This window comes from Acanthopagrus latus, chromosome 10, assembly GCF_904848185.1.
Source record: "Acanthopagrus latus isolate v.2019 chromosome 10, fAcaLat1.1, whole genome shotgun sequence".
Lineage (NCBI taxonomy): Eukaryota > Metazoa > Chordata > Actinopteri > Spariformes > Sparidae > Acanthopagrus > Acanthopagrus latus.
Window position 1 is genome coordinate 16,203,985 of NC_051048.1, and position 26,071 is coordinate 16,230,055.

Below are 26,071 nucleotides of genomic sequence, written 5' to 3' on the forward strand. Positions count from 1 at the left end.
GACCAAAATAATCAATAGCGTAATATTCTATATTTATATTATTTCATTTCAACTAGTTTTGACATGCTTACATATCCACCCATATTGTTTTCAGCTCATGATGCATGGAGGAGGGTGTCCACAAATCAAAAACAAGAGCACAGCATAACTTGAGAATAAATTGAGAGAGTTCCAACTCCGCCTCTATCTTGCTACTCTGATTATGTCAGCAAACGGATTAAAACAGGATAGGGAAGACTAAAGCCAGCTACTAATAAAACTGCCCCAAAAGAGTAAAATTATCTTATATTGTGGCTTTTTAAAATTAATTTTTGTACATCGGGCAAACCTGGGCACCATGGTCTGTGTTATTATAACTGAAGTTCAGGAACAAGACCAAACCACTCACCCTCACTAGATTACCAACTGGGCCATGCTAATGCAACCAGCCATGTCTCATCAGCTCAACCACTTGTGCCTCTCTGATTCAGTCACATGCACAGATCAGTTTCGCATTGTGGCTCAGCCTCAACCCATAGATAGTCCAACCCCTCCTGACCGCGTTCGACCCCTATAACTCACCAAACGCGACCCACCTGTCCTTCTCAAATCTTCTTTCAGTTCAAATACAACTTTGTGCTATACGATGGTGTGATCATTCCGGATAAAGGATACCTTGTCAGGCAGTGTATCCCTCGCTCATAAGACAACACACACCGATCAAGGTGTTTTCACACACAGTTGATAGTGGTATTTATTAACTGAGCTTTGCACATACAGGTCACAATTCTGATCTCCGTAGCTTTCATCAGTATTTCCAAGCATGAAATATTGTGATTATTTTGCAGCCATTTTGCCCACCCCCTCTGCCATTGCTTCTGATGTTCCTTGTAGTGGAGGAGCATTTGGTTCTGTAGTCTTTTTGGCCAGTGGCTTAAAGGGATAGTTCTTGTTTTTTGAAGTGGGGTCATATAAAGTACATATCTATAGTCGATCTGCTCCCTACCGCAATCACCGATCAGCGCAGCCCCAGTTTGGAGAGGCAGATGGCCTAACGCGTGGTTGCGCTAATGCGCACCGATAAGGCGGTTCGACGGTCTGTTAAGTTTTGTTTTTATCGAAAGTCAACCCCTCATCCAGCAGCTGGGCCTCGCACTGTATTTCGCCGCTCGCAGATCACCCATTGCCCAGTTGCGCTAATGCATAGGGATACGGAGGTTCTATGGTTGAGAAAATGTAGTGCCAAAAAGAAAGGCGATGTAAAGCGGTGTGAATTTACGTACACTTGAACATTTTTTTTAGGTGAGCCTTGTTTTAGGTGGTTAAATTTTGCCTTTTCTCTGGACCCTGTTGGGCTGGAGCGGCTCTCTATATATCCTCATAGATATTTACTTTATATGACCCCGCTTCAAAAAACGCAAACTATCCCTTTAATGCTTGGGTATTGGGGCACTTTATCAACGAGAAAAAACATCATGTTTGATCCGATAGCAAGTTGTGGAACTGCATAATACCGCAGATCCTCTTCCTCAAAGTGCTGATGTAGCAGAACATGCAAATGTCTTTCTAGTGAATTTCCTATAATGCAGAGCTTTGAGTAAAGCTGGGGCGTATTAGTTTTAGGGAAATGAGAGTGAGACGACCGACAAATGATGACTACATCAACATTCCAGTCAACTTAACTGAAAGCTTCACTCGTATAAATCAGGACTGTTGGAGTTGTCGGTAAGTAAAACTATTTTTTACTTCACTCTGATCTCAGTTGTCTTTATTGTGTTTGACCCTAGACGTCATAGATGTTTCTATTGTTTGGCTTCTTCATTTCAGTGACAAAACACCACCTGCCCTTTAGTTTTCTCATCGTGTGCACAGCATGTTTCACTGCATCTGAGACGTGATGCTTCTTTTGTAAAGTTCTGTGAGGCCAATTTAGCTGAGGTGCAAACATTGTGGCCTGGAGGCTGCAGGCCGGTCTTTCCTGTGTTCGAGCTCTGCTAGGACCTGCGTTTCCACTCATGGAAACTTAAAGTCTGAGGTTCTCGCCACCTTCACCACAGGAGTGAAAAGTAAACGGTGAGAGCGGGCTCTAGACTGAAAAGGTGCAACCTGTGCTTACAATTCAGGGTGAGGATGTTATTTATAGATTGCAGGGGATTTTTTTTTTTTTATGAGCCTGCATTCTCTATATTTGTAACCGGTAGTGCACTTGTATACATAGGTGCTCATGCATGGAGCACACACAGTGTCAACACATTTCACATTAAACACTGCAAACATGTTGCACAAATATATTTTATTCTATTTAACAGTATTGCATATTGTACATTTACACATGTGAAGTGTTGTTTTATTAAGATGGGTGACAGGAAAGAGAACTTGTTTTGTGGTTGAAAGTCAAGGCAAAGTCCCATTTCACTCTTTTCTACTCCGTACTCTTGAATAAACACAGACACTGTCCTCAGACTCCTCCTGCCGATGTCGCCCGCTGGTTCTGTTCAGACTCAGAGCGGCGTAATGGAGGCCGTCAGCATCCTGGCTCTGGTAACGACAAAAGCACAATGGCAAAATATATGAGAAATGAAATAGTGGTCATAAATCGTGTCAGATATGGCTTGTATCGTATTTACTTCACCTACCATGGGATCAGAAGCTGCAGAACATGCCAGATGAGAAACGCTTCCTGACAAGCGAAAGATGAAATGATCAAGCCAGGCTGAAGGTGACCAAATTGAAATGCTTTTGTTCTAAAAGAAAAATCGTACCTTTGCAGACGGAGCATATTTGTTTTTTCAACTTGTACAGCGTGAAAGCCAGGACAAGGAGCAGAATAATGGAAAAGGCCAATGCCCCTGTTAGGCAGTATGCCAGGATAGGGACTCTGGAGGACTCTCCTAACAAACAGCAGAAAGTATATCTTGTCTCTTTTAACACATTTAGATGCATGGATATACAATCATTCAAAGGCTATTTATTTAGTTGAAAAGTTATATTCAGCATCGGCTATTATGACCTACCTGAAATCATCAGCCTCGTTCCATTTCCGAACACAATCTCCCCGCACGAGGCCAGAGCACAGTAGTACATCCCCGCGTCGGAGGCGTTCACGGACTTTATGGCGAGGTTCAACGTGCAATTTTCGACGCGGGCATCTGTCGTACACTGTCCCGCGTTGCGATACATGACCGCGGGCTGAGCCGCACCGTGTCGGAACCAGTAGAGGCTCTTTTCCCCCGCACATTTTTCAGCGTACACCGTACAGCTCAGGTTCACAGACTCGCCGGGGCGTAGCAACTCCAGCGCCGGCTGCTGGACGACGGCGTTGATGTTGGACAGCGACGTTTTGACGTGCAGGAAAGCTCCTCGCCCAAATTCAATAGCGTTGAATTCTAAAATGCCGCAGTAATACGTCGCTGAATCCGACGGGCGGAGGTTTGAGATTTTGAGATGGTTGATGCTTTCCCCGGTTTGCACCTGAAACCTTCCTGTATACGCCTTGGAAATGGAAGCGTCTTTGTTGTGCTTCATCCGGGTTGATACGATGAGAGGCTTCCCCCCAAGTCGCTGCTGGTACCAGGAGAGGAAGGTTACAGCATCATTTTGACAAAAGCATTTCAAAGTAACGGTCCCCCCAACTTCAGCTGTTATGATACCACTGTCCTGAGTTATACCGGGGGTCTTCTCAACGGTTTGCACCTGACCTGGACAGAAATGCATAAAACAAAAAAAACAAAAAAAATAAATAAATCATGTCATTCATAGTTTGAAACCTCATCCCTCTTATTCAAAAACACATTTATGCACTCAGAAACAGTTAAAATGGCTGCAAAATACTCACAGATTTCACAGAGAAGAACAAGAAAAAGGCATAGTGGCACCATCCCTGAAGCTCTGGATCTCTGTCTTCAGCCTGTGTGACGACGGACGCGCCCAGCCAAACTCTTATAGGAGACGAAAGCTGCTCATGATTGGCTATGCTGACAAGTGTAGAGCCAGACAAGCGATTTGTTCTCTTGCAAAAGAAGAAGCCTGATCAGGGGACCAGAGGTGCAATTGGGGGTGATTGCCTCCTTTAGGTTACATCATTGTAACTGTACACTGGAGGGACAGTAGGTGTGACCTCATATATGTAAACAATGAAAATGGAAATTCTACATTTTTGAATGGAGGCGTAGGTTGGTGCATGTTCGGTGGTTTGTTTTTTTTTTTTTCCACAATATGCACAAAGATAATAGGGTTTTTTTTTTTTTTTAGAGTGGAAGAACATGCTGTAATCTTCTGTCACGACACAATATTGTGAACTTTGGATGTTTTTGGTTGTGTGTGTGTGTGTGTGTGTGTGTGTGTGCGTGTCTGTGTTACTTAAAAGTAAAATAGGTTGAAAGTCTGAAGGAGAGACACTTAAAGAAAAGCAGAAATCAGGTCAAGTGATACCCCACTTCAAAGACCTTCAAAGTTAATGCTGATAACACTTAAGGCTGTGGTTAGCAGTTTGTCTTTTGAGTGTTTTTTTTTTCTGTAGGTGAGGTTCAATAGGACAGGTGTGGCATTTGATCCAATATATTATGGGACAGCAACCCCATCTACACATAATCCGAAGTGGCAGAGGAAACCACATGTTAAGATTGCGTGTTGTTTTTTTTACTCTTCTTTTGGTGTTTCGAAATTGTGATCGATATCTACTTCAGTGCTGCATCACTGCCCTCTACTGGTTTGGTTTAGTTGGAACTTACGGTCAGTGCCAAGTGCAGTGTTGAAAAATGTCAGTTTGAAGGTTCAAAGAAGGGGGGTGGTTCATGTGCAAGGCAATTTTGATGTTTTGAGATGGACTGGCTTCCATTACAATTACGTAACACTAATGTACTCTATTTAATGAACCCTGTGTGGAGCTGGTTCCCATTAGCTTCCTCCATACTGGGGCACATGGGTGAGGATGCCTCAAACATCTGTGGACTGGTGTTTGTTGAAGACAAACTTGGGAGTAGCCATTGTGCAGTTGGTACTTTTAAACCCACCAACTTGAGCCTACTGATCCTCTTAGGGCAGTGGTGTCAAACTGATCCAGTAAAGGGCCATGTGGCTGCAGGTTTTCATTCCAACCAAGCAAGAACCAGGCGTGTTCTTGCTTAGTTGGCTGATTGGTTGGCTGATCCAAATCAGGTGTGTTCTTGCTTGGTTGGAATGAAAACCTGCAGCCACATGGCCCTTTACTGGATCAGTTTGACACCACTGTCTTAGGGTCTCGGGAGTTGTCTACCCTGCATGCTAGGATATATACCCGGCTATATATAGACAATTTTTTGATTCATTTATGTTATAATTAAACTCTGGTTGTCTAGCTGAAGGGGTGCATTGACCCCTCGTGCATACGCGAGGGCCGTGAAAATCTCTGACAGATTTTTTGTTTCTTCGACCAGAAAGAGAGTTGGACTTTGACCACTTTTCTTGTCTTCTTCTGTCAAAGAATGCAATGGACATATTAAGCACCAGGATCACAAAGCTGTCAAAGATTTCATCATACAGATATAATAGATGCAAGGCGATCAGTGGTAGATTAGGATCAGCTAGCATCCATTATAATGCATTTGTCACACACTAGAGCAGGGCTGGCTAGCATTAGCGGTCTCATTCACATGGGTCTAGACGTGGCCTCAAATGGTGGCCTGAAAAAAAAAAAAAAAACAAGAAATCTGTTTTTATAGATGCTTTGCCTGACATGAGCAGTTAACAGGGCATAACAACTCAAATTCACAAGTAAAAGAATATTGAATTAAAAGCCACTTTTTGTCTTTTTATCACACCTAGCCTAGAACGCTACAAATCACTTACAGTTGGATACAACTATTTCCTAAAGCATATGATTAGACAGATTGGTGCCTGGACAGCTGTTGGTTTCACTTCATTTTAGTGTAGGGAACTCAAATTCTTCGAAAGAACAGTGTTAGTTTATTTATTTGTTATGTAGCTGTCTAGTCCCCCCACCCCCCTGTCCTTGAAGATTTAATAGTACAGTCAACCCGTGCAGTTAGACCCTTACCAAGCATAGACAGGCTACTGCATGTCAGTAGCACATGTCTTTTGATGTTTGTGGCCTGCATGTGCTTGTTTTGACAAAGCTGTGGTTGAAAGCTCTACATTTGCTGGCTCAGTGGAGATGAGGCAGCGCTGACCGACACCTCTCGCACTTCCTGAGTTGTGCAAAGTGACGGTGGGACGGCCTGACGCTCACTGTTTCTCAGTGAAGCTGAAATGGAAATTAGATCCTCCCTTTCTTCTCTGAAGAGAAGAGGCAGACCATGTCGGAAACAATAAAAAGAGGAAGCGCCGCAGTGTGTCAGAAGCCTTAATGAAAATCACTCATGTATTCAGTGCAGGCACGACTCGAGGTGGGACTTTATTGAGAAGTACAGCTCGGTAACACCTCGGTTACGGCAAAGCTGAGCACACGGCTGCTTGTCAAGCTCGAGTCTGTGACGTGTTCAATGTCACTCGGAGCTAAGTGCTCAATACTGCCGTGTTTCTACGCTGCACTTTCCAAGATGGAGGGATCTTTTTGCTCGGGTCATCTGAGGATGAACTTTGACTGACTCTTAACCCAAATAAATAACATACATTTTACGAAACCAAGTAGTCCCAGTGTCTTTAACTTATGACAGAGCTGATTTTGTGAAATGACATACAAGGGAACTCAAGTTTTTGCTGGCTGAGTTCAATAGGTCAAAAATAACATCTCATGATTGAATGGCCAACTTTATCACATATTTCTGCATTACTTTAGCATTCCACATATGAAACACAATCGATTTTGCAACAGGTTGTCGCTTCCAACTCGTCAAGTATATGGCAGCTTGGACAGTGGTCTAAAACTTTGAAACTATGGCAATCTACCAACCTTTCTAAGCATTAGTTTTAGCACGCAGAGGGCTCCAACGTCAGGCTAGTCATGCGTAATGTGTATTGTTTGGTTAGACATTCAAAATAAGGCATTATTCATCATTATTAACAATTGCATTTTGGTTAGGTTTAGGCACAGAAACTGTCTCGTAAGGTGAACGTTCCGAAACTGCTTATTAGGTTTCATTTCCAAAAATACTGAGGTTAAGGCTCTAAGGCCAGTTCATGCTGTGGGTTAGCAAATGAGATGATATCTTTAAATGTTGTTTGCACTTCCTCAAATTGGTTTCTCTCTTCTTCTTCTTTTTTTTTTTTTTTTTTAACCAAATAGTAGTATCGCTAATCTGCACAAGGTTCTTTGTTTTCTGTACCTTTTGAAAGTGGATTAGAATCTGCAGATATTTTTTTTTTGTCTTTCCACCGTGCTTTTGGCATGACAAAGTAAATCAGGCCGGTGAGGGTTACATGTACTTCTGTGGTACTTCTGCGGAGAACAAACAGCTTTTCTGTTGCTTTTATTGCATCAGCATTAATTAGCTTTTTTGCAACTTCAATACAGTTCTCTTTGAATTGAAGTAAATATGCGGCTTCTATCAAAAACAGGAACATGAGCGCAGCCTTCAGCTACAAGTGAAAAACGTGCGGTTACGTCGAAGAGAAAGTGAAGCCAGCCCCCCCCCCCCCGATCACCTTGTCATGAAGCCCCTCCTTGCGTTATCTCTACCGAGACCGCTTCAAGCCGAATCAATGGTCTTGTAAGTTGTTTTTATAGACATATACGTGTAAAATGTACGTGCGCATGATTGAGAAGTGAAAGAGCAGAGGCGTTCGAGCGACTGGAACAAACCAACAGCATCACGAATTAAAACCACACAGACATCCTGTCAGAGGGGAGGGCAGCGGTGGGGAGGTGGGGGTGAAACCACCTTGACGTGAGGGAGCTTGACCAGAGCGGGAACTCAGAGACGAGACTGTTTTGTTTTGTTTTTTTTTCCCTTTTACTTTTTAGTCAGTCGGCAGCAGGACTTAAAAACACAGCGCTCTCTTTCATGTGTTTCAGAGGAACAGCTCAGAAGTTGAACAAAGCAACCATCCATTGTTAGATAGTTCTCTATTTGATTTTTTTTGTTTGTTTGTTTCCTGAAGAGTAATTGGATAGAGAATTAAAAAAAAAGAAGAAAAAAAACATGTTTGTGAATAAGTCAGATTTTGCAATATTTTATCATAAGTAAAGTATATAAATTCTGTGTTTCATTGTATTTTGTCTAACTGTCAAACTCATCTTCTGCAAAACCATAAAACTGAGCACCGCCTCTTGCATGATTTCATGAAATGTCGCCGTCATGGCACTGGCTGCGCTCAGAGGCGCCAAAAGAAAGAAAAAAAAAAAAATAGAGGTGAGATTTCGATGTCAGTCGACCACAACAGCCCCTCCGAAAACAGCCCCCTGTGGGCGGCCAAAACAGGATACGTCTCACAAAGTGTCTTTGAAACGTACAGATGCGTATCTTTAGCCTTTTCTGTGGTGTGTTCCCTTAAAATAACTTATCTTTACAATCTTGGCAACCTAATGGCCACCGCAATATGCCACTGTCTCAAAAACACCCACCATGATGTGGTGCTTGTATGAGAGCTACTGTCGGTGCACTGCTGCTCCCTACTGGCCGACAGTGCAACTGCACATACCAGATGCAAACAAGGCAAACTATAATTAAATGCCTTCTGTGTCTTCTTGTAGAAAAATAAACCCTGAGAATCACATCAAATTATCAGTATGGGAAATGTATGATCCAGTGTTTTTGGATCTTAAACCACACTAAGGAGTAAAAGCTGCAGTACCTCGGCCTCTGCTGCTTCTGTTTTCACCGTGCTATCTAGATTCTGTCTCTTGTGCATACCCTGACTTTTTAAGCTGAACACTAATTTGTTAGGATATCACAGCCCACAGCCACTTTTTGCTTGAATAAAGATGTTCTCAGACATTCAGGGCTGCACAATCGTAGATACATAACACACTCCAGGAGACTCACACAGGTCACACGAGTCATTTAGCCCTTTTTTCTTTTTCTTTTTTTTTGTTTGCATGTGACTGAAATTTTGAAGCACCAATCTGGAGAAATTGTGCACATTTAGTCATGGCTGAAATTAATGTTTTTTTTTTCATCATACCAGTCTTTGGACACAAGCAAAGCATTAGAACAATTTCAATTTTAAAAAAATCCATCTAAATTAAAGTCGCACCGGACTATCATTAGTCAGCAGCTGAAATGAATCTCCTGAGGAGACACTCTCCATTAGTTTCAATGCATTATCAGACAGTATGTTGGCTTCTATTGCAGACCACAGCAGAGCATTTTGAGATAAAAATGCTGACTCTGAAATACCTAGAGGAACTTCACTCTCTCTCTCTCACACACACACACACACACACGCACATATACGGCATTTAAGGAGCATATATTTCTTCATATTTGTGGTTGTTTGCTGTGTGACAGTTAAAGGTCAACATAAAGCTAACATTATTGATACCAATGAGGGAAACCACAGCCTTTAAATAAGAAATAGAGATGTTGTTTTTTTTCAAATTGTCTTTTTTATTTTTCTATTTTATACAAATTTTAACCTTGCAGTTAAGCATGAGGGGGATTAAAGGACGATAGGGGACGATTTAATGCATCAAAACAGAAAAGCTGATTTAAATAACATAATTAGGGTTATTACAGGGGTCAAATAAGTGAGCAGCGGCAGTTGCAGGCGCAGAAAGGGTTTGCCTCCATGAAGCAACAGCCACATTCACCTCAGGGGTCCGACAGTGCGACGGCGGAGTAAACCGTCTCCTCCTCTGTGCTCCTCTGTCTCCTGCTCTTGCTTTGCCTCTTTTTGAAGTCCAGAGCTACGTACTGCAGCGTGTCAGATTCCTCATTCTGCAGGAAACAAAGCAAGGCACGTCTAGTTTACATTACGGGACGTGCCCCTATGCCTCTGAGTCGCGTTGGGAGGATTCTTTGAGCTTACCTGACTATCGGCGGTGTATTCTGGGACACTGGACTGGCGGTGCGGCCCTGTTATAAACATAAAAAATCAAAATATTTTGTTTTTCATAGATTAGCTTCCAGTGTTCTGTCATTATCATTAAAGATACATTTAAGCCAAATAAGAATTAGAAGGAAGAAAAAATAAGATCCTATTTCCTTAGAGTCCGCGAATTATTGGAAATTAAACCATCAATGTTTCTGAAAAACATGATTTGGATGTTTGTTTGTTTTTTACACAAATGTAATTCAATCCAGATGCATTGTACTCAGGTTTAGACAGGAATCTCAGAGACAGATAAGGAAAGAAATCTGTGCAAATTTAACCCGAGCAATAAATATTATCCTACTTGGCTCAATAAACCTTTGTTCCTGTCCTCATCAAAGTAACAGCCACACAAACTAATTCTTTGGTGACTGTGAGTGAGTTGTACCTTCAGGCTGAGGAGATTCTCTCCTGGATGTTTTGCAGAGGATACCGATCAAGATCATGTTTAAGAAAACAGACACAACCAGAGCCGCGGCCACAGAGAGCAACAGAGCAGGGGATTTACAGTCCAGTTTCTCTGTGACAGCATAAAAAGAAGACTCAGATTATGCAGATTTTCTTTTTCTTTTCTTTTTTTTCTTTTTTTAAAGCATATGATGCTCACCTCCAACCTCCACTCTGGTTCCTTTCCCATAGAGAATCTTTCCACACGAGGCCACGGCACAGTAATACGTCCCAGCATCAGACAGACTCACGTTCCTCTTGGACAAACTGTACACACACTGTGCAGGAGACTCGGGGCTCTTTACACACTCGCTGCTGCTGTTTTCGTGGACGTACAAGATCCCCAAGTTGGAGTTTCGTGACTCTTTCTTGAACCAGTAGACGCTGTGCTCTCCGTCGCCGGTTCCATTGTGCAGCGTGCAGTTCAGAGTCATGGAGCCTCCCGGCCTCACAGAGCCGGAGGCCGGCTGCTTGAGGAAAGACCTGCGATTAGACTCTGAAAAAAAGATTTTAGACATTTTAAAAAGAGTTAAGAAATCTAATTTGACCTAAAAAAAAAAAAAAAAAAACAACTAAAAAAACGATTGCAAATCATAAAAACCTACCATTTAAAACCAAAAATATTCCATGATCAAATTCAGTGACTGGAAAACCAATCCGTCCACAGAAGTACATAGCTGAGTCTGACTCCCGGACAGAAGAGATGTTCAGGTGGTAGAAGCCTTCTCCAGTATGAACTGAAAACCGTTTGTCATCTTTAAACTGGTTATAGAATATGTTGCCTGCAGATCTGTAGGACGAGACGATTATTTGAGGTTCCTCTCCTGCAACCTGCTTGTACCAGCACAGTTGCGAGGCGCTGCTGTAGAAACACGGCAAAGTCACACTGTGTCCAGGGTTAGCGTAGAGCAGAGAGCCGTCTGAAACACAAAGAGAGATATATTCATCATAATCACGTTGATATTTTATTTTTAAGTGCATGGAGTCACAATTCAGGGCACATAAATAATGAAAAAAAATATCACAGTGACTTACAGCCTCTAAAGAAAAAAACCAAGAGCACATACAACTTGAACATCCTTCACTCTCCGCTGATCTGTGATCTGTGGCTGTGTGATCCAGTGTGATTGCAGTTTCTGTAAAGGGGTCAAAGACATGCACCTTCAGCGGAAAGATGTCTGTAACCCAGGTGGTGCAAATTTGTGGGTTGCAGTTCCTGCACCAAAGGAAATAAAAAGCTCTAAGTGGCCAGTTTTGCTCAGGCAATTTTACACATTTCAGTGATTTTTGCCCTCAGGTAGAAACATTGCCTGCAGTGCAAACTTAACTTCCTAATCCAAAAAAAAACAACAACAACAACAACAACAACAACAAGAAGGAAAAAAAAATAACTTTTCATCAGCTTGTATGATTTTTGTTGTTGGCCCTAAGGCGTTTTTGGAAGAGCATTTGTTACACTTCTTGGGGTTAGAATATGTTCTGACATATAAGGTACATCTACCATGATACTGCATCCTTCTGTACATGCAAGTGATGCTTCACTTGCACTAATTGGCCTGAGGAGGGCGCCAACAACATTTGATATTCTTTTTACTGAGGGAGTATTTACTGTTGCCTTGTGCCAGGCAGGAGACAGAGAGAGGACATGAAGAGAGCCAATCAGAGGGACCCTGTATCTAAATTTCCAAATGGAAAATTGCTCAAAATGAGCTTTATATAATCGACTTTGAAGGCAGTATCTGATTATTATTTCTTTCTGCATAAAGCCACCAGGATACAGTCAAGCTATAGTGTTCCCTGTGTCTTATTAAGGAGAGCTTGTGTTTGTTTTCAGGTTCGTACTTTTACCTGGGGGTCCTAGTAGAACAGGTTTTCGCACTTTAATTTTCAAGAAACACATTATTGTTCCCATACGGTGCATTTCTGCAGCATCCCAATACACACCTTGTCTTGGGCACTCCATTTTGGCTACAGAGAGAGACATCTGGCCCCTGTTCAATTTTTGGACAGAGCACATATGCAATTTTAATTTACATAAGCTAAAATCACAAATCGCACTGCGTCGGGGGACTCACAGTCTTAGAACCCTCGGTTGGAATGAGGAGGAAGATACCTCAGGGCCACAGAGCAGGGACCCTTCTTCTAGTATTTCTCCAAAACACTCTTTTAAGAAATTGGTCTCTATTATACTACTTATCATGTGTGATCGTGAAAGCCATACACAAACAAACAGCACCTTTGTAAAAACAACTCAGACGGTGATCTGACTGTCGCTTAGGTTCCGACAACAGCCTTCATTAATGCTAGGCGGTGCTTAATTTAAATTACACTGTACATGCTTTTCAAAAAAGTAAAAGAAAGAAAGTTTCTCTTAATTACGCCCACCTATTTTTCTCGTATGGTGCATTGCTGCAACATGCCTTCACACCGTGTCTTGAACGCGCTGTTTTAGCTACGGTGTGAGACATTTTGCCTCGGTTCAAACTTTCATGAGTGTTGCACATGCACATTACCTAACGGGACGGACGTAGCCAATCAGAGGCAGAGAAGGGCCGAGCAAGGTAGTGTGATCTAAAATAACTGCGCTACAACTGTTAACCATGGCTTCGGTACAGCCATATATTTAATATATATTTTCATATAACATCTGACGCTCATAAGTTACAGAAGTAAAGGCTCACCTCCAAACCGGGCGTTGCAGGTAGTGCTGGAGCAATGTTTTCTGTGGGAGAGAGTAACTCACTTTGAGGGTCTTTTACATGCACAAAAATGCTACATAACACAATAAAGGAAAGGCAAAAACCCCAAAAAGCATAATATGATCTCTTTTATGCACATTATACATATGAAAACTAGCCTAGGGCACTGTTGTCCTTTTTCACTGTATAGTTTATTATATTATTTCCTTTGCTCCGCTGAATCACCTAAGATATTTTGTTTTCTTATTAGCTTAAATGTGTTCTAACCTATGATATCTTCATAAAACTTGTTCTTGCCTGAAAAAAAAAAAATGTGTTGATGTTCGCTGTCTTGATAGAAAATGTATATAGTGCAAGAGAGCATGATAAGTAATTTAACATGCAGAATTTGGTGAAACCAACTGCGTGTTAAACAGGTAGCCCAAACTTTGTAGAGATATCCTGTGCTCACTCTGCTGATACAAACCTGAAACCACCTGATACGATCTGCCATCACTCGACTCTAGACCGAAACCGAGAATATGACTTTGATTTATTAGTTGCAAGAGACATCACCACTGTGAAAAGGCGTTGTGCTCATCGCTGACATTTAGACAGAATCAGTCGATCTCTTTGTTCTTCTACAGGGCCTTCCTTGCTTAAAATTCTGAAATTCTGATCAAATTTTCATCATCCGGAGGCTAAAGTGACCAGCGGAGATGCCAGATCACAGGGCTAGTTGAGCTCCCAAAGTTCCTGTCTGAAATGTAAAACAAAGTGAATTTTGCGACGTGCCTCCTCAGAACGTGAACATTTTCTGTCTAAATATCGATGTCAGACTTCCTAACTAAGTCTTCACTTACTTAATTTGATGAATCTTTTTCTTCAAGGTTAACATATAGGGACAAGTGAGCGGCAGGGTGAGAGCACACCAAACGTCCCTGTTCGTGTGAATGCACGTCTTTGCAAATACAACCTTAAGGTGCGAATGTGTGGCACTGGAGGCTGACAGTGACACATGCTGGGTTGCTTCCAAATGCGGTGCTTTTACCCTCCTTCTTGCAGTTCCTCTTTAAGAGAATCCACTCATTTTAATGACACACATTAATGACATATCTTTTATCCTTTTTTTCTGGCGTAATAAAGGTCACCACAACTTTTACCATGACATTATTTTCGAGTCACGTACATATGGCGATTAAGCAAAAGATAAGATGACAAGCACTTCCTTCTGCTTTTTGTCTCACTGCTGTATGTGTTTGTATGTGTGTGTGTGTGTGTGTGTGTGTGTGTGAGAGAGAGAGAGAGCGAGAGAGAGAGAGAGAGAGAAAGCCCTATGTGTGACTAAGCCTGCCGCTTGCACAGCAAAACACACCACCCCTCCGCCTCTGTTGGTTCTGTGATGTTGAAACCTGTAATTCTTTTTTTCTTACAATTCAGTCATGGGACGAAACCACAACCCTCTAGTCTTTGGCAATAAAGACTTAAAACCACTTTCTTTGAAATACTGCAGATCTGACAGAATTACAAAGAAGATCACTGCTGTACACTCACCCAAGTCAGGTAACACTGATGCTGAGCACAGCTTCAAAGTAAGGCATCACCAATGCATAATAAATATAATATCAACAAATTTGTTAAGATCAAGCGCGGTCGGCTAATAACGCTAATTTACTGTATGATGAGTGATCTACTGCCCGATGGATAAGATGATCTGTGGTATTTTTTTTATTTTTTTTTCTCAGAAGGCTCAGCACCACTGCTATGAAAAGCTCATTTGCAATTACACACGTGGGTAAACAATAATAACATGGGGCTTTTCCCTCGAGGCTCCATTTTCGGTACAGGTTTGTGTCAAAAGTCAGTATCTGTCTGTGTCAGGCAGCTGCAGCTGAGTCACACTGCTGCTGCTGGAAAACCTCGCTCAGACCAGGAAGGTGGATCAGATCGAATGTTGACAAGAACAACACTTTTTTTTAGGTGCTTCAGCGGAGCAAAGTAAATCATACCATTAACAAAACTACACAATGAAAAAAGGACAAGAATGCCCTAGGCTACTGTTGGTATGCTTAATGTGCATTAAGTAGATCATGTTGTGCTTTTTGGGGTTTTAATCTTTTTACTGTCATGTAGCCTTTTTGTGCATGTCAAATGTCTGCAAAGGTACTTCTATAACTTATGTGTGTCACTCTGTAACAGCTGTAATATGTATATATATGGTCATGTGGCTCTGAGGTATCTTCACTTCTGTCTTCTTCCACTCCAACGGAGGATTGGCTTGACTACAATATTTGTGGGAGATGGTTTACAGTTGTAACCTCTCCAAAATCAAAACTATGAGTGCAATCTGGTGATAAGGGGAGTAAAGTTTGCTTGTGAGATTTTTTCTTTTCTTTTTTTTTTTTTTTTTTTTTAATATGAAACCTTGCAAGGTAGCTGAATAAGTGAGATCATGTGATCTTGCAAAAGTCCATCTTGCAAGGCTTTAGGCGATGTGTTCATGGCTGCTGTGGCTTAGGTGTGATCACCAGCAAAAGAGGTGTTTGTTTCGGCTGCTTAAGTTGTCAGAATAGCCAGCACTGCATGTTTTTTTGTTTTTGTTTTGTTTGTTTTTTTATCAGAAGTGGAGAGTATATTTCATTGGAAGAAGAGCAAAGAAGGGCACTGAAGGTTGATGGAAAGAGGTTTTCACTCTTCTCTCCACTGACAATAAGAGTATGATTCACCAACTCGGCTCTGCTGGTACTGCGCTCCTCCTGCTAATCGGATCGGTTAAAGTCAGCCAGTGATAGGCATCTATAACCAGATGGCCCGTCAATCCACCTGCAACATATTCTCTGAATGCTCCCACGCGCCCTTTTACAAGCTATTTCTCGCGACACCTCCCCAGATCATTCTGTGTGATAACCCATCTGGAACTTCTGGCTAGGTAGAAGGTGGCAATAAAGTCAATAAATGAACGGAAAAAGCCACGCCGTTGATCCTCAATACGTCAATATGTCACCGAACTTGTCTGACAATTTCCTGGTATGTTCAAAATTCGGGTCAGTGTGTTCAGGTCATTGTTGGCATCCCCTTTGATGGTCAAACAGCAGTTTGAAGTGACTTTGGTAGCGGTTTCTTAAAAGGTCAGCGGACACATCTTGCAAAATCAAAGCTTTTATAGTATTAAGGGGAATTCTGTATCGCAGGAAAAAAAAATCAACTGAACTCAAATCGAACCACATTTTGCATTTTATTAGCATTTCATTTATAGCAGCAGCCGGCCTCGTAGAGGTAGTGTCATATTTGGTTGGTTTGACACTTGCTGCTGACACTTCATTTTCTGAGAAGAGTTGAAGTTCTTTTTGAGGTTTGCAACTTCCTATTACTGTGTATGTTATACGCCCATGAAGCTAAAAGGAGTAGTGTAACGCAGAGAGACCTCATCAGACCTGCGAGAGACAGAGGAAAAGGTAGGAGATTTTTGTGCTCGTTCAGGATAAGGTCTACGAGTTTGGCACATGGGATAAAGCTGTCCCAGTTTTATCTAGTGTCTTGCAATGGGACAGACAGTCTCCAGTGACAATTTTGTCACTCATTGCAAGTTTTGAAATTAAAGAAATGTGCATTGGACACAGGTGGAAATGATGTCATATGTGCCATGTGTGGTAATTTGCTTTTACAGAGTTTAAACCTGACTAGGTTCCTCAGTAGTAACCACAAATCGGCACACAATGGGGCTTTTTAATCCTCATCTTTGCACTGTTATGTCTAATTGACACAGCCTGCCATTTCCTACTCGACATGATCGACCACATGCATTATGCTCTAAGCAGAAATTCCCTAAAACGCTTTTAAATTCAGTAATTGTGCAAGCCTTTCACGTTCGTTCTATATGTGAAACGGATCGAGGCCAGGCAGAGATCTGTTCACTCTGCGGCATGCAAAGTTGTGTAACACCATCAGATAACAAAGATTAACAATTACACAAGTGCCCTCGAAGGCAGCATCTACAATAGCAGAGAGGATGTGGCAAATGATATGACAGAAACAAGAGTGGCACGACTGAAAGCTGAAAACACAATACAGCATTCCTATACCAGCTCTGATACAGGCGAACATACAGTTGTGCAATTTAACCTTCCAGTAAAAATGAAAAAAATGTAAGAGTTGTTATTGTTTTTTTAACATTCTATGATAAGGCAAATGAATGTTGACAAGGTGTTGGTGTCAGTGGTTTCAAATGAATTATTTTTTGATGCCTTACAGCCACATAGTAACTCATTTATAATTTCAGCATTTGGGTTTGCCAGACTGTGAAAGATGACATGGAAACATGCAGATCATTTGCATTTGAAGTCTGAGTCAGCTGTGAAAATACACACCCATGTTCCTCTCACCCCCGCTGTGTTTCTCATCACATATGTCACGGGCTGCTCGCAATGTTTTGCAATGTATTGAAGCTGTTTATTTTTATTATTATCATTGGTTTTTTGGGGTTTTTTTTTTAGAACCAATGAATATCTCCAATAAATGTTGTGTAAATGTTCGAAAATACGTTCCTGTAAAACCACAGATAAAATACACCATTTTTTACATCGCCTATATTATGCAACATTACATTTCTTTAGGTTCAGTTTTACATTTCTTGTTACGATTACGGAAAATTGATGAGGACCCAAATGCAGACACAACACGGGAGGCAGGGTAGGCGAAACAAAAGGTTAGTTAAACAATCAAACAAAGCTAAATGTACAAAAAGAAAGGAATGCCAGATAAACCAAAAGCAAGTCACAGAGACAAAAAACAAAGTGGCAATAAAAAGCTTGTGCGAAGTACAACAAAAGTAAAAGTACAAATCAATGACCACGCAAGAGGAACAGCAAACAGAAACATACCAGGGTGATGTGAGTAAAACAGAAAACACAAGAACAAGAAGACAGTGAATCATGACATTTCTCCCTTTGTCACAAAGCTGTGATCATCAGGTTTAAGCATAAATGCCACTTGGTGAGAGTTAGGAACGGTTCATGTGCTGCTTTAGAATATCTGTTTTGTTCACTACAAGCAAAGCTAAAGATGTTCTGAGTATATCCAGTCATGTTGCTTCCTTCGTCAAAAATATGCAACAGTTTCAAACGTATGCTTAAACACAGACGTGAACCGTGGTCATTGGCTTGGCTGCGTTGTCGTCTCCAATTCCGCCACCGTCCCTTCTACGTCCCGACATGAAAGTCAGGTGATAATCGTGTGCTGTGAGCGTGCTATGACCTGTTTTGTAGACATGTCAATAGAGTACAAAGCCTATGATACACACAAAAGTAAGTTCCTTGATGAAACTATAGGTATGACCTCTGAGCTGTCTTCATAGTTTTGAGTATTTCCTAGACTTATTCGGTTTAGTTTTACATGCTCTGATCTCTTTTGCAAATTTCAGCAGTGTGACACAAAAGGACACCAGCAGAGCTCGACTTCGAGACATGGCCTCTACTTTGTTGTGTCCTGACGGCGCGAAGATAAACTTCACCAGTGGCCCAACGAATCAAACAGCCAAGATGAGTTCTTTAAGTGTTTTCACCATTTCCCTCCACGGCTTGTTCTCGTCCATTGGCATAATAGAGAATCTCCTCATCATCGGTGTGGTGGGCTTCCACGTCCGCCGCTCTGTCATCAGCATCTGGATCCTGAACCTCGCGGCCTCTGACCTGCTGGCCACTGCTTCCCTGCCCTTCTTCACCCTATACATGGCCCGTGGCAGCACCTGGACGCTGGGCCCAACCTTCTGCCGCATCCATTCCTCCATCTTCTTTCTCAACATGTTTGTCAGTGGCTCTCTGTTGGCGGCCATTTCTCTCGACCGCTGCCTGGTGGTGCTGAGGCCTGTGTGGGCACAGAACAGCAGGACCATCCACCTGATTGGGAAGGTATGCGGAGTGATCTGGGGCTTTGCTGGGATCTGCACTATCCCCTTCTACCTGTTCCGTGACACCATTCCCCTTCCTAGTGGAAAGATCTTGTGTTACTACAATTATGCTCGATTCCTCCCTAGTGATATCAAGGACCGTACACCTATATGCAAGCAACGCAAGGAAGCCTTAGCCTTCTTCAAGCTCTTCGTGGCCTTCCTGATCCCCCTGGCAATCATCATCCTCAGCTATACTTTTGTGAGCTCTGGATTGGCTCGCAGAGGCTGCCGGCGGCCTTTCCGCTTTGTTCGGCTCGTAGTGGCCGTGGTGGTGAGCTTTGTACTCTGCTGGGCTCCATACCACTTCTTCATCATCGTGGAGATGTTGGCCACCAATGGGAGTCCTGCGCAGATATTAGCAAGCAAAGCCCTCCCGATTTCAGCAACCATCGGCTTCCTTAACAGTGTTCTTAACCCCATTCTGTATGTATTCAGCTGCCCTGACCTGTGCAGTAAAATCAGACACTCTCTCGGTGCGGTGATGGAGAGCGTTCTGGCTGAGGATCTGGCAGAGCTGGCCCGACGCCGCAGCACCGCTCGCAGCTCTATCAGCACCAGTGAGGCTGTGTTGAAGCCGAGGAATTCTCTTCCAGTCTTGTACGTAAAAGACGAGGATCAGACGCAGGTTGAAAGTGTTGTTGATGTTGCTCAGAACTGAAAGAAAATGTACTGTAAATGAATGTACCCAGGCTTTTATTTTTACTTCATCAGCACAAAAGTCATTATTTGGCCTTCAGTTGTAATATTGTTCCTTCATGGGTAGTCCAGGTCTTCTGTTTGCCAGATTTGAGCCATAAGCAGGCCACACCATGGCCACATGGTCCCATAATTCCCTGCAGTATGTGAGATGGATGTGCATGGGGGGCTCCAGTTTGAATTTTCATTTTTTGCAACGCAGGCTTACCCGTTTACAAACTGCTTTATAAACTGAGTACAACGCTGTACAACAAAAGTAATTTCGAACTCAACAGTCTGCTGCTGAGAAACGCAGTCTTCATTCCTCTCTTGATGCGTCCACTTTGCTGCTTCCAATTTACGAGGCAGGGTCCACTGGCAAGCTTGATTTGGCGCAATGCATTCCATTCCTGGCAAGCTTTTAATTTGTATCATAGGCAGGAAGTGCTAGATTTCACTCCTAGAATCTACAATGCTTTCGAAAGACAGCTGATTAGAATCCTACGGACTTTGTCCTTTTACTCATCGAATTAGCTGTGTGGCAATGTACACAAAGCTATTTATCATATGATCTTTAAAACTGAAGGTCATTCCATCCCTCCTCAATATTTTCTACCTGGTCTTTTCAAGATTTTGTTTGTTTTTGTTGGCCACGCCCACAGCTGTAATGACCATTAGTGAATCCTGGCGCCTATTTCGGAATTTATGGTATTTGCCAAGTGTGTTATCTAACCAATATCACTGTAGCATAAGCTGTTTTATTTGTTATGTCTTAAAAAAAAGAAAAACTATGAATGAATGCACTGTACATTACTGCTTCTTTTTAGTTCATTGCTTTGTAAAAGGAGTTAGAATAGAGATGCTGGCAAGCTTTAGGAACCGTCACAAGTAAATATATAAAGGTGCAGTATTGTATGCTGCTGCTGTTTTTTTAATGTTTTTGCCCAGTGTAATTATAACAGAGTTTGTGTATCTGCTTCATTGTCCATGTAATTTCTATACTTGTTGATACTGTGATATTTCTAATAAAGAAAAAGAAAAGCAATCTGGTGTTGCAGAGTAGCATTTTTCATTCCAATTATATTGTATAACCTGAGTCGTTCTTGTGCTTTAAAAAAATGACTTGCAGCAAATGAGTGATGAAACATTGATTTTTTTTTAATCATTGTAAACCCAACAGTAACAAAAAGTTTGTGACTTTGTTTTCATTATCATGCATTGTTCGGATTCTAAACAAAAAGAAGTAAAATTGTGTTTCATTTGGCATCATCTGACATTCATATCACAAAATACTGGTTAAATATGAAACAGACATATTTCTACTCTGTCACATAGTGTTGTGTTTATGTAAGCAACAGTCCAAGAATCTGCACTGTGGGATCTCTGTGCTACACACAAATACTACAATTTTTAGCTCATCATGAGAGACCTAATTAGTGGAATGGATTATTTTACCTCGGAAGGATGAAACACAAATAAATCTTTTCACTCAGAGTTGCAACACAGACTGCACAGAAACTATTTGTGCTCCTTTCCACTGGGTGGCACAACTGCTTTGACTTAACACCAGTAAAGTCTGTTTTCAAACCCAAGTTATATCTCTAGGAGATTATTATGTCCACTTCCACTTCCCCTCTGGTTGTCTGAGTGAGCTCTGGTACTAAGGGCGATCTTTTTGCCAGTGTTTTGCCCCCTTCCCAAACAGGGCAGGGATCTTTGCAGCTCTAGCCGGGCATCAGCGCACAGGAAGATGTAGAAGAGGGGGTCCAGCAGGGTGTTTAGGCTGGTCAGACCGTAGCAGAGGCGATAGGTGAGGAAAATGGAACGCTCCAATCCACAGGGCTCATCAGTCAGCAGCAAGGACACAAATCTGTATCCGCCCACGAGGTGATAGGGTCCGAACACGACGATGAAGTTGACGGTGATCACGACCAGGATGCCCACGATTTTGCGCCGCTCGTGGTCCGAGAGGGAAGGAGATTGTCGGAGAGTCACCCCAATGTGGGCTGAGGTGTAGCTGGTGAAGGAAGCAGATTTGAGGATAATAACTCAGCTGGTCACCAAACAGAATTTACAAAATGGTGTAATGTCTCTTAAGAACAGAGACATTTGAAGCAGTCTTTATTAAACTGTCACCATCATACTTGAGTAAAAGTAAAGATATTGCACTAAAATCATACAAATAGTTCTTGAGTTGAATTCTTAAAGGTGCAATATGAAATAATTGACCGTTAGCTAGTTCGCTCAGATATACTTGCAGCTGGCGGTCTGGACTGTGGGCTTTGGAATTCCATTGGTGTTAACATCACTACACAGGAGTGTTCAGGGCTAGCTGGTTAGCATGCTAACTTTAGTAGATATTCCTGCAACACAGTTCACAAATATCATAAGGTATCTGCTATTTCTTCACAGTCTGTTACAATCATAGTTGGATTATTTAAGCTACTTGTATTTAATGTTTTTCAACCAAAATGTATACATATTGCACCTTTAAAGTATCTGATCTTAAAAATATTTAAATGTCAAAAGCCATTTTCTGCCAATAAATGTACTTAAGTATCAAAACTACAAGTTAAAGTTTAATATGCATGTATTTTCAGGTCGACTAATATATTGGTTGGCTGATATATTTGTCCTATTACACTTACATTAGTATTGGTGTTTGTGTTGTCTAACATGTACTGATATGAAAACAGTTTTTAGAGATTATAATGTTTTTTTTGTTACTTTTTGAATGAATACATTCACAGCCTTACCAGCTTTATATATCTTTGTCAATCATATTTGAGGGATCATACAAATGCAGATAAATCAATACTGAAAATTTGAACTTCCTAGTATCGGCTTCTACCCCAAAAATCAGTGTGATTCTACTGTATATGGAGCCAACAGATTCGTGGCCTGGCCTTTGCCTCCAAAATGTAGTGCAGTGAATCCAACAAAGTACTAACAAAAGATGGAAATATACTCAAATACTTGTGTGTATTTGCTTATTCGCATTTCATCATTACCCTTTCCCTAATTTTGTAAATTTACTCCATGATTTTAGTCTTAACCTTCATTTTATCAGTTTTCGCCATACATTTCACTGTATTCGCTACACTTGAGGATGGAAATTATTCTGCTCCCCTTCTGCTGTCCCACAAATTTGACCTCTTACGTTACCAAGACATGAAAGGAGAATTTGAACAGACTGACACATTTGAGCACAGCACCTTCCAACCTATTCAACTGGAGGCCCGTGGGTGGAATGTGGCCCTTTGACAACCTCATTCTGGCCCTTTGATGATTTTGAGGAGGCTACTTGGCCCATTTATTATCTATGTCTGCTGCCAGACACAGAAATACTTTTTTTTTTTCATTTAGAATCTGAAACCCAGGCAGTTCAAACAGTTTTTTCTAAACTTTTGTATATAAAGCCATTCTTTATCATTTGTGAAAACTAATAAAGTGGAAAAAAAAATGCCCAAGAGCATTGTTTTAACATTTAAATTTGTAGATTTACAAGTCAGACATGGGGAATGCAAAATAAAATAGGAAAGAGGAACATCCTCTCTGGAATCTTGGGGTTAACTCACCCTAGTATGGTACACGGCAGCAGAAAGCCGAGAGCCACGGTGGTGATCTTGAAGCGTGCATATCCAGGGCTGACCGGGTACTGCTCCAGACACAGCAGTCTGTCAGAGTCAAACACTGACGGCAGCAGCCCGCTCAGGCAGAACAGGAAGGTGAGTGTCCAGACTGCAACGCCGCACACTGCTGCCACCCGGACAGTCCGCACCCTGCGGCTGCTCAGGGGGTACACGATGGCCAGGCAGCGGTCCAGCGCTATCAGGCACAAGAACATGACGCTGGCGTAGACATTCACGTAAAACACGTAGCCCACCAGCTCACAGGTGAGCTGGCCGTAGGGCCAGATGTGCGCCCCTTGGAGGTAAAGAATCCACAGTGGCAGGGTGAGCAGCTGGAGGAGGTCTGACAGCAGCAGGTTGAGGATGTAGACCAGCTGGCAGCCTCCTCCACCTGAGCGGCCCAGGTGGTACAGTCCCCAGAGAGACAGCAGGTTGCTGGGGAGACCTAAAGAGAAGATCAGGCCATAGATGCAGGTGAGGCCGAATATGTCCGTGTCCAAAGGGAGGTTGCAGCTGTCATTGGACATGTCTCTGTTGGTCAATCACCTGACATGGGAAACTAGAGGAGGCTGTGCTCAGGATGACGAGTTGGTACGAAAACACCCATTCATACAGCCAAAGAAAGAAAGAAGTTTGTTTTTCATCCACTTGTTATTCGTCCATTATGGAATATTCATAAATGCATTCTCCTGCGGAAAAGGTCAGGCTGGGATTTAGTGCTGTCAGTCAACCGGTCTTCAAAGCATCCAGGATCCATCGGGGGGGAAATGAAGACCTGCAAAGAAGACAGATGAGATATCCTCAGATGGTTTAGTGTCAGCAGGTGAACAATGATCCTAACCAAGACTTTCCACTCACCTCCCAAGGTGCTGAGACCCACTTTGGTCCACAAAAAGCGCTGCCCACTCTGCAGCTGTCTGACCTGTACACAAGAAATGTTGGGAACACGGTGTCTCGACCAAGCCTTGTCTATTCTGTGATCGTTTCCTCCACAGGAAACCCACTTCTTCAGCTTTAAAGGCAACATCCTGAGGCAGGAGAACGCCTTTCTGCCCCAGAACAAAAACATACACTCTCTCTTTCTCCCTGTCCCTCTTACTCCAGCAGTAGACAGGATGATTGAGGTGGACGGGGCGGAACTGATGTAGGGTTGTCCACTAATGCCCTTTAGATTATCGGCGGCTGGCTACGTGCCATTGAACACATTAACCCTTTGGCTGTGCCGTCTTTAAACATGCTTTTCAACACATTTGAGCTCAGATAAATGCTGGGGATAAGAATGTAATGTTATAAGGTTACAGAAGGGTTCGCCAGTGAATGTACATCAATGCAATGTCCTCTTAAGTGACAAAAAAAGACCTAGTGTGCATTCCTATTCTGATTCATAGTCAACAGTGCAAACGATTCAAATGAAAAGCACATTTATTTGAGGAATTGTAAATATATACTTTAATTAACTAATTAACCAAAATGCAGTTACGCTTAAAACGCATGTTTTCCATTGACAAAGACTGCAGGCAGTGAATGTGTGTTGTTTACCCCGTGTGAACTTTACTCAGGCACCACTGGGAGGAAAAAAAAAAAAAAAAAAAGATCTTACACAATTGAAATTGTTTTGGGGAAGAATGGGTATGTTGAGACAATGGTTGTTAGGCAATATTTTTACCACAGGGTTTCAAAGGGACGGTGGTCAGATCACTCATTCGCTGCTTCCTGTGAAATGCTGCCAATCTGTGATTTATCGAATAGTTCAAGATTGTAAGTAATAAACTGAACAGTCCCCTGGGACAGTAACACCACCCTATGCTTTCCAGAGATCCACATCAACATCTCCATGCCACTCTATAGACCAAACTGGACCTGAAGAGACAGATAAAAGCTGTGCACTGCTGGGGCAGTAAATCAGCTCCAAGGGGGAAATGTCCCTTGACCTGGGAGGCAGCATGATAAGTTGTTCCTGCATCAGGCTTGCGACACACAGCCGGATGTCTTCTGCGAGAATGTCATCTTGTCATGGAATAGGGACGCACATAGGAAAGATTAGGACGAAGCCATCGCCACACGAGCTTCCCCAGCATCGACTACCAGTGGTCTGGGAAACTCGACTGTTAGAATCTCAATAGGGAACACTGGGACAAACAAGGTCAAGGCTGTGATTCTTGAGCCCGGGGGCCATTATTGGAGTTCTGCAAATTGAGAATCATACAGGAAGCTCCAGTGTGAGAACTGGCAACCTCATTTCAACACCTTTCTGCCACTCAGTGACATACGTCTGCAGCTTGATAACAGAGGAAAAGCCTGAATGATTCACCTGTCTGATGTTGCACATACTATCCATTAACACGCAGCTTATTAGCATACATATTAGTAGCATGTTGGCTCTTTATTAGCCATTATAAAGCCCTACACTGCATGACCATATGTATAAGTGTGTGTGTGTGTGTGTGTGTGTGTGTGTGTGTGTGTGTGTGTGTGTGTGTATATATATGTATATATTATATATATATATATATATATATATATATATATATATATATATATATATATATATATATATATATATATATATATATATATATATCAATTGGGGATATCAGGGCTTCCGGAAACAAGCTGTATGGAACCATCTTACATTGTTTTTGTTTGTTTGTTTGCAGTCCGCATCTACTGAAGTTGTTTAGGGGAATGCTAAAATACTGTTTCACTGCGAGTCTCCAGAAATCGTAGACTTGACCTGTGACTTT

At 42.1% G+C, this 26,071-nt stretch overlaps 4 protein-coding genes across 6 annotated transcripts; 1 reads left to right on the forward strand and 3 right to left on the reverse strand.

Moving 5' to 3' along the window:
• Positions 1 to 1,610: 1,610 nt before the first annotated feature.
• On the forward strand, positions 1,611 to 20,748 carry LOC119027702 (prostaglandin D2 receptor 2-like). 2 transcript variants are annotated; one of them, XM_037113124.1, is made up of 2 exons: positions 1,611 to 1,704; positions 18,493 to 20,748. In XM_037113124.1, exon 2 carries the CDS (start codon positions 18,536 to 18,538, stop codon positions 19,676 to 19,678), a length of 1,143 nt encoding a protein of 380 aa, XP_036969019.1. In that variant the 5' UTR covers positions 1,611 to 1,704; positions 18,493 to 18,535; the 3' UTR covers positions 19,679 to 20,748. The 2 variants fall into 2 exon arrangements, with proteins under 2 accessions (XP_036969019.1, XP_036969018.1); XM_037113123.1 differs by lacking the exon at positions 1,611 to 1,704 and adding an exon at positions 16,495 to 16,528.
• On the reverse strand, positions 2,265 to 4,375 carry LOC119027703. The gene is made up of 5 exons (XM_037113125.1): positions 3,815 to 4,375; positions 2,994 to 3,677; positions 2,742 to 2,870; positions 2,616 to 2,659; positions 2,265 to 2,517 (listed from the first exon to the last, which is right to left on the reverse strand). The coding sequence occupies exons 1-5, from the start codon at positions 3,855 to 3,857 to the stop codon at positions 2,392 to 2,394; spliced, it is 1,026 nt and encodes a 341-aa protein (XP_036969020.1). The 5' UTR covers positions 3,858 to 4,375; the 3' UTR covers positions 2,265 to 2,391.
• LOC119027705 lies at positions 9,477 to 11,532 on the reverse strand. Of its 2 annotated transcripts, XM_037113127.1 has the most exons (6): positions 11,431 to 11,532; positions 11,001 to 11,315; positions 10,556 to 10,891; positions 10,337 to 10,468; positions 9,886 to 9,932; positions 9,478 to 9,794 (listed from the first exon to the last, which is right to left on the reverse strand). In XM_037113127.1, exons 1-6 carry the CDS (start codon positions 11,471 to 11,473, stop codon positions 9,669 to 9,671), a joined length of 999 nt encoding a protein of 332 aa, XP_036969022.1. In that variant the 5' UTR covers positions 11,474 to 11,532; the 3' UTR covers positions 9,478 to 9,668. The 2 variants fall into 2 exon arrangements, with proteins under 2 accessions (XP_036969023.1, XP_036969022.1); XM_037113128.1 differs by lacking the exon at positions 10,337 to 10,468 and having other exon boundaries at positions 9,477 to 9,794.
• A 122-nt stretch (positions 20,749 to 20,870) lies between the features above and the next one.
• si:dkey-165a24.9 (G-protein coupled receptor 4) lies at positions 20,871 to 24,404 on the reverse strand. Its single transcript, XM_037113126.1, has 3 exons — positions 24,186 to 24,404; positions 23,274 to 24,102; positions 20,871 to 21,712 (listed from the first exon to the last, which is right to left on the reverse strand). Exons 2-3 carry the CDS (start codon positions 23,852 to 23,854, stop codon positions 21,289 to 21,291), a joined length of 1,005 nt encoding a protein of 334 aa, XP_036969021.1. The 5' UTR covers positions 23,855 to 24,102; positions 24,186 to 24,404; the 3' UTR covers positions 20,871 to 21,288.
• Between the last annotated feature and the right edge of the window lie 1,667 nt (positions 24,405 to 26,071).

Coding starts and splice junctions, on each gene's coding strand:
- LOC119027702 (XM_037113124.1), top strand. CDS start 18,536: ATGGCCTCTACTTTGTTGTGTCCTGACGGCGCGAAGATAAACTTCACC.
- LOC119027705 (XM_037113127.1), bottom strand. CDS start 11,473: ATGTTCAAGTTGTATGTGCTCTTGGTTTTTTTCTTTAGAGGCT. Junction 10,892..11,000: donor AATATTTTTGGTTTTAAATG/GTAGGTTTTTAT, acceptor TCTTTTTTTCAG/AGTCTAATCGCAGGTCTTTC. Junction 9,795..9,885: donor AATACACCGCCGATAGTCAG/GTAAGCTCAAAG, acceptor TGTTTCCTGCAG/AATGAGGAATCTGACACGCT.
- si:dkey-165a24.9 (XM_037113126.1), bottom strand. CDS start 23,854: ATGTCCAATGACAGCTGCAACCTCCCTTTGGACACGGACATATTCGGC. Junction 21,713..23,273: donor CTGCCGTGTACCATACTAGG/GTGAGTTAACCC, acceptor TTCCTTCACCAG/CTACACCTCAGCCCACATTG.
- LOC119027703 (XM_037113125.1), bottom strand. CDS start 3,857: ATGGTGCCACTATGCCTTTTTCTTGTTCTTCTCTGTGAAATCT. Junction 3,678..3,814: donor TGTTCTTCTCTGTGAAATCT/GTGAGTATTTTG, acceptor ATTTCTGTCCAG/GTCAGGTGCAAACCGTTGAG. Junction 2,660..2,741: donor AATATGCTCCGTCTGCAAAG/GTACGATTTTTC, acceptor TTCGCTTGTCAG/GAAGCGTTTCTCATCTGGCA.